The sequence below is a fragment of the Perissodus microlepis genome, chromosome 7 (genome assembly GCF_051167445.1).
Source record: "Perissodus microlepis isolate ML-2025 ecotype Zambia chromosome 7, ASM5116744v1, whole genome shotgun sequence".
NCBI lineage: Eukaryota > Metazoa > Chordata > Actinopteri > Cichliformes > Cichlidae > Perissodus > Perissodus microlepis.
The window spans coordinates 3,546,569-3,553,975 of record NC_140467.1 but is presented as its reverse complement, the minus strand read 5'-3'; the positions used below and the strand labels follow the sequence as shown (position 1 = coordinate 3,553,975).

General features: G+C 36.9%; 1 protein-coding gene across 1 annotated transcript; it reads right to left on the bottom strand.

The window, feature by feature from the left end:
* Nucleotides 1-1,293: 1,293 nt before the first annotated feature.
* Nucleotides 1,294-6,238, bottom strand: LOC146382297 (thromboxane-A synthase-like). The gene is made up of 10 exons (XM_084932852.1): nucleotides 6,145-6,238; nucleotides 5,933-5,985; nucleotides 5,670-5,766; nucleotides 5,435-5,551; nucleotides 4,686-4,774; nucleotides 4,454-4,602; nucleotides 4,105-4,235; nucleotides 3,663-4,013; nucleotides 3,490-3,578; nucleotides 1,294-2,659 (listed from the first exon to the last, which is right to left on the bottom strand). The coding sequence occupies exons 1-10, from the start codon at nucleotides 6,154-6,156 to the stop codon at nucleotides 2,503-2,505; spliced, it is 1,245 nt and encodes a 414-aa protein (XP_084788978.1). The 5' UTR covers nucleotides 6,157-6,238; the 3' UTR covers nucleotides 1,294-2,502.
* Nucleotides 6,239-7,407: the final 1,169 nt, after the last annotated feature.

Here is a 7,407-nt window from a genome sequence, read left to right as displayed (position 1 = left end):
CTTTTTTGCAGCTATAAAGCAGGAGGCTTAACTTATCTTTGCCATTCCTGGCTGTTTGGCAGCCTTTTTACATAAGTAGAGCCTCAAAACACCTTGGAAAACCTGCCACAGTTTTTCATCAAAGTTAAACTTTCTCAGTCGATTCTTTCTCTTCATGCAATACCAGGTTGAGACATCACCAGTATTGATTTTGTCGTGCTGTAGAGAAAATTTGAATCAGATGTTTTGTCTCTAAAGAGTCATGAAGGGTGTCTAAATGGTACAAGATAGATGTTTTACACCTATTTTTACTGATAAACAGATTTTTTATTTCAATACAGAAAATTTCCCATGAATATAAAAACTGCAAAATTTTGCTAAATGTGTTCTTTTCATTATTTGCACAATTTTGTTTACAACCAGCACTGAACATCTCAGCATTGGGGATGATATAAATGCTGCATGTTGCAATTCCTTTCATTGTCTGTAGAGAGTGCTCGCGCCCAATGTGTGTAGACACTGTGTACCAATCCACCTGAAAGAATTTAGAATGTGCCAGATTAAATCAACTTTGCTGTCAAAAAAGATTTAGTATTTTATGATTTGCAAAAAGTAGTGATTTCATCCACTTTATTTGTATGTGCTTTAATAAAGAATAATATCAAATATATTGTCATGTTTCAGTTCTCTCATTCTCAAACAGTTGTAATCACAAAATTACAATTTATATGTGCCTGAGAAACATTTGCACTAATTATCAGTCAATCCCTTATTATATTTAAGTCTAAATATTTCAGTGTTGCATTTTTTCAAACATCTACCAAGTCCTGACTATAAATGAAACAAGTGCCACTGAACTGATGGACATACAGTAAGAGATTGTTATGTTTCAGTATGGTGTAAATGATTTAATCAGCTGATGACAGATGATCTCCTTGTTCTCTTCTTGTGATTTTCACAAAAACACCATTTTTGGGTCCAAGAGTGCTGGATGACTTCAACTCAAGAGGAACCTGAAGATAAAAAGAGAACATCTTCCACATATTTGTGTAAAAATATCTTAAAAATGGAAGCATCTGACAAATGTGTATCTAACCAGTAGTCATAGGATTACATGACTATTTGCAGCTTATGGCAGTTTCAAATGTCCAATAAACTCCAGCATAGTCATTATTTGCAGCTGATAATACTGACAGTCCAAAATTGTATATGACATTAAAGCAAAAAACAATTAAAGGACATGTGAGAGTAGTTTTTGGTCATGCTTCCACTAAAACCTAAATTTAAAGATAAACATAGGTTTTCTTACCGGTGGTTACCTTACGGCATATTATACAAATATATTGATGTTTTCAGTTTTTTCAGTGTAATTCACAGTAAACAGTGGTTGTAGAATTACATGCTTGTAGTTATAAATTCAACAGTCTTACAGTTATCCAGTGTAGGAATTACTTTAATGAAAATGTATGGGTTTTCTCTTATTGCATCCAAGGCCGCTCGACATCCATTCGTATACCTACCATTTGGAGCTGGCCCTCGTAACTGTGTGGGAATGAGACTCGCCCAGCTTGAAATCAAAATGGCTTTAATGCATCTGTTCCACAACTTCAACATCACTGCCTGCTCTAAGACTGAGGTACGTTACTTGAGCATACAGGCCTGTTCTGATACTAAGGTAGGCCTCTGGTGTAAACCTGGAAAACAACAGCAAGTTTTTTTTTTAAAGAAGAATGAAAAGCATTGGAAAATAAAGGAAATCCCATGCATGGTTCAGTCCCAGTTCCAAAAATCTTTTACAGTGTGTAAAGTGTAAAGAAAACAGAATGCAATGATTTACAAACAAAAAATCCAGATGCTGAACTGGCCTGCCTGCAGTCCGCACCTTTTACCAACTGAAAACATTTAGCACATCATGAAAGCGCAAAGTGCAAAAAAGAAGTCCTAAGACCGTTGAGCATCGAGGGTCTTATACAGTATCAGACAAGAATGAGACAACACTCTTCTCCCAAAGGTCCAGCAGCTGGTCTCCTCAGACTGTTGTTAAGAAGAGGGGATACTGCTAACTGGTAAATATCGCAGTGTCACAACTTCAAAGCTGCCAACAAAAACAACATGAGCAAATGTTGTTTCATGAAATAATAAAATGTCTCAGGTTAAATGTTTTCAGTCTTGTCCTATTGTGAATGAAATATATGTTTATAAGATTTGTAAATGCACTGTTTTAATTTACATTTTACACTGTGTCCCAACATTTGAATTGAGGCTGTATTTGTGGGTTGCACGTGTTATAATGTCACTACACAAAAGTGTTTACCACACCTTAACAATTGTATTTGTACCACTGTACAGAAAAATATTCCATGTGTATGTTGTTATTATACAGCTGTTATTCATGTTAATAAGTCAACATTTGAATGGCTGTGACTCACTTCAAAGTTAACTTCAATTGGTGCTATTTTTAAATGTGAATTTTCGGCACCAAGTCATTATTTCAGTAAACACAAGTCAGTCTTTTTACTCGTTTCAGACAGAACTGAAGCACCTCTCAGGAATGAACTTCTCAGGCTCGGGCCAGTGTTCTGGGTCATAATGGAGGAAGCTTGCAGGGATCTCCAGTATTGCTCCTTTAGGAAGTTGCTGACCATCCACCACACAGTCATGTTCTATTTCTCGTGCAAACCTTAGTGGGACAAAATATGACAAAAAAGATTGTTTTACAGAATCCAGATACTGTTTTCTTTATTCCACACAGTTATAATTGGACTCAGCATATTCATAAGAGCTGTAACTGTCAGCATGAAGTGTTTCCCCACCACTCTATTGACTGTCATTTATAGTTGCAGTCATGTCCTCCTCTCTGTTTCTCTGTACCTGTGTCCATTTAAGAAAGATGAGTTTAAGTGTACTGATAGTTACTGAACATATTTTAATGCATCTGCAACCAAATATGAACAGAACCTGAGCCTTAACGTCCCAAAGTCAGAAAACATCTGTATTATTGAAATGCACTAATGTTGGATCTTGCAACCGCGTCAGTAATTATAATAATGATGATGATAATAATAATAATAATAATAATAATAATAATAATAATGACAATAATGACAATAGAGTTTTTACCAATGATAGGATTATGGCTATACCCCATGAAAAGCTACAAACAAACAACTTTTATTTGTCACATACACAATCATAAAGAGTACAACATGTAGTGAAATGCTTGCATTGGAGCTTCGAACAGGCTGCAAACGTAGCTGCGCCATTCGAGGGCTTGGGGGGTTTCTTTTAGCATGGGAGTCTAGCCAGGACCCTTAATGAATAATGGGTGGAAATCGAACTTGCGACTCCTGCTCCAAAAGTGTGTAGTCTTACTACTACACTATCTAGCTGAGACACACAGCTGATGAATGTTTCAAAAAAAGCCAAAACTGAAAATCTTCCAAAGTCACAGCATACTACTCCAGGCCCCACTGTGGCCAACCTTCATATCCAATTTACAGCCTTCTTTACCTGAATCCAGGAGGGTAGAGGCGTAATGCTTCACATATAACCATGTCTAAATACTTCAGCTCCTGCACATTTGTGTAATCAGGTGATTCCTACAAAGCAAACAGCATGACAATCAATGACTGTCCACAACTGCATGAATCAAAATAGATCAGAACCAACTGTAAAACACTCACATGTCTAGTGCAGAAATCATCCACCTCTTTCTGTACTTTGAGTTGACATTCAGGGTGGACGGCCAAGAGGTAGCAGGTGAAAGCCAGAGTGCTGCTACTAGTTTCATAGCCTGCCAGGAGGAAGATTACTGCCTGACCAACAATCTCATCCTCAGTCATCATCTTTTTCTGTGGACGCCTGACAGACGGCTCCTGCTGGCTCCCGTTTTCTTGAACTGTGCCTGAAGACTGGGTCTGCTGGTTCCTGACATCAGTCTCATGAGCATCGTTTGATGTGTCAAAGTGCTCCAATGACACACACCCTTCAGTGGCTCGAGCATCTAATATCAGCTGAAGGAAGTCTCTACGCCTCTACGTGTAAAAGAAATAAATAAAAATGAAAGGAAAAGGACTCTTTCAAAGCAATGCACAGATTTGGGAATGTTGAAAGTCTGAGATTCACCTGCTCAGGAGGCTGCTCCTCTCTCTGTTTGATGATTTTGTGAATGCTGTTAAAGAAGAAATTATTCATCTTGTCTTGTCTTTTGCTGGGTATGAACCTCGACAGAGGAGCCATGATGGAGGGAAAAGCAACTAAAGACAGAAACACACAAATCAGCAGAGAACTGTATACACTGGTATATCAACAAAAATGCTTCATACTCAATACATAGAATTATTTATCATGCTTAACTATAACTATATGGAATTCCCCACATTCCTACATGTATTTATTTTCTTTGCCATCATCTTCTTTTATTATTGTCCCATTTACATATCTCAGTTTCATTAATTTTATAATAATGACTCACAGAAAAGTAACAAAATAGGCCTGAAGAAATTATTGGTGAAGGCAATCTGAGCGTGTTGGACAAACGGGTCATCTGGGTTGTTCTGCGAGTCCACCTGAGTTGCAAATGCCACACTGGCAATAACATCCATGGTAAAGTAGCCAAAGCATCTGAAAGATGGCATGCTATCAGAAAAATATGAACAATGACAAAAAAAACCCCACAAAAAATATTATTTTAATTTTTGCTTTACCTATGAATGTCAAAGGCCTCTCCTGACTCAGCGTGGACATTTAGATTCTTCATCAGGGCATCAGTGGCTGTTTTGATGAGCGGAACCATCTACACTCAAGAGGAGAGATAAGGACAGATGTAAACCAGTCCTCTATATACTCCAGTGAATCATCATAGATCCATAAACATAGAAAATGGGGGAAAGGTAGCTCCATAAACACAACAGCACAGACACTTAAACTACACATATTGCAAAAGATGCAGACATACAGTAACCAACTGCAAAAGTGAACGCTGGGTGTTTAAAGGTTTATGAGTTCCTTCTGGTCACAAAGAAAAATATTTAACTTGCTGACCAGTTGAAACAAAGACATAAAGAAGGTACAAAGTTAATATTAAATTTATTTAAATTTACACTTAAATGATACAAATTATGTATTAATAAAAGTTACAAAGAAATGCCAGCAAGAACTGGATGTTTAGCTCTTTTACCAGAAACTTTGAGTTTTTTACTTCCTCATTTCAAACATTGTGTAAGCTAAAGATGGGGGAGATGTAAAAATAAATAACAAACACATAAATTATGAAATTTGTAAACTGACTTAAACAGGAGAAAAAAAATTGGCACTGAGTTTTGGATACACACAAGATTCAAATCATTCTCTTATAGGTAAAAGTTCTCAGCTTAATTAAAGGAATCTTGTTGATCTTCTAGTTCATATCTTATCTTATCTGTCTTGGATATATGAGGAATCTTTATTTTCTCACTTCTTTCATCTTGGCAGCACTGAAAGATGGGGTCAGGACGCTCCGCACTCGTTTCCAGCGTTCATTCTTTAACTGGAGCAAGCAATCGGATATAGGCTTTTTGGCAAACACAAATCTCTGCCCAGAGAAATAAGACAGCACAGGCACAAAATGTGTAATAACTACTCAGTTATTTGTGTGAGAATCAGAAATAAACTCACATCATGCATCTACATGCTCTATATAATGTTCTCACCCTTCTATTAGGGAAGCTGCTGAAGTCCTTCACCAGCAATTGTCTGAGCATATCAGGGTCTGCTACCACTACCACTGGTGTGTGGCCCAAATAATACCTGAAATATGCAACGTATACTTTAGTGACCAACCAAGTGTAAAGTATCATCTCATTTCACTCTGTAGATTAATCAATAAACTCAAAAAACTGTAGATCGTTTATAGAAGCAAAATATTCACAATCTTATTTCAGCAGTTGTTGTTGTAGGATGTATTTTTACTTACCCACATACTTTACCATATGTTTTGATAAGATCATTCAGAGGTTTGAAAAAACCCTGAAAAGAATAATTAAAAAAATACAGTCGATGAAACAGTCAACTGACAATCTTTTAACAATGACACAAAGTAGGAACAAGGGAACCATCCCTGTTTGATGCAAAATCAAGCAGACATTGAAGGTTACTCTGGTCTTCCTTTGTTACACTGTATCTTACCTGCTGAAACATGAATAAGTTGTCAAAGAAAGGCACTGGCTTTGGATGTTTGATGCCACATCGTGAGAGGACTGAGAAGGGACGGACTGAATACCTACAGGCAAAGGTGTTGAAATGTGTTGTTTGTAGGTTGAATGAAAATAATTTATATCAAATGCAGTAAAGAACAGAGCTCACCTTTACCCGGATTCTGTCTAGAGTTATTGTTGCATTCGTTTGCACTGTCTGCTCTATAAAATGTCAATGTATGTGCTTTATGGCACTGTTTGCCATAAACTGTTTGCCTTATGACACGCAAATATAAGTGACCTTATTTCTACTGAACAATGAACATCACAAATAAGCCACCTAACATTTATTTACTCACCAGTAGAGGAGACCAAGAAAAATGAGGAAGAGGCATGACTGTCACAGATATCTTGCTGGCCTCAGTGTTGAATACATTTAGAAAGTCACCTGCACCCTGCATGTTGGAAAATCTTCTCTCACTTTTCTACCATGAACAGGACAAAAAAAGCTCCTGGAGATTAAAACAGCACAAAATAATTAATTATACTAAAATTATTGTCGAATATCTTTGTCATGGCTTTCACTTACGGTATTTTAAACACCAAAGCTGTGTAGTAACTCCTTCTGCAAGGGAAACAAACATATGACAGTAATCATACATATTGTCAGGCTCCTTTGTCTCTGACAGATTAGCCGTACGGTTTCTTCCAAGACTTGTTAATTTTTGAAGCTTTGTTTGTAGCCTTGAGAACTCACCTTAAGAGGAGTTCCTAATGTATCCACCACTGTTTTGTGTTCACAAATGTTAAACCACGGGTAAAATACTAACTACATGCATTGCCTCACCACATCCATAAATGAGACAGAAACCACTCCCACTTGTGTAGAAATGTGGCAGTGAGGCAAAGGTACTATTGGATTTATTTGTAGAAGTCCAGGGTTCCGTTTTTGTTTTCACTGCATTTGTCTGAATTTGAAATGCAGTTTTTAACCCTGATGTAACTCATGTTATGCTACGCTAGCCAATAGAAATTACTTTTTAAAGAAGGAAGTTACAAGATGTGTCTACAACACTGGATTTTTTTTGTGATCACAAGATATATTGTTTTTCACAAAGTTCTACTGCTCCTATAGAGAGACTGCAGAATAAATTTATATCATGTCAAAACATTCGTAATGTTGTAGTAACTGAAGAATCCCACAGTAACAAGTCACTGAATCTCCAAAAGTTGCTTCTGTTCATCTGGACGTAGC

Bases quoted from the DNA above. Each gene is read 5' to 3' on its own strand.
- LOC146382297 (XM_084932852.1), bottom strand. The intron at 5,767-5,932 runs GTAAGTAAAAAT...TGCATATTTCAG, and splicing joins ACATATGGTAAAGTATGTGG to GTATTATTTGGGCCACACAC. The intron at 5,552-5,669 runs GTGAGAACATTA...TTCTCTGGGCAG, and splicing joins GCAGCTTCCCTAATAGAAGG to AGATTTGTGTTTGCCAAAAA.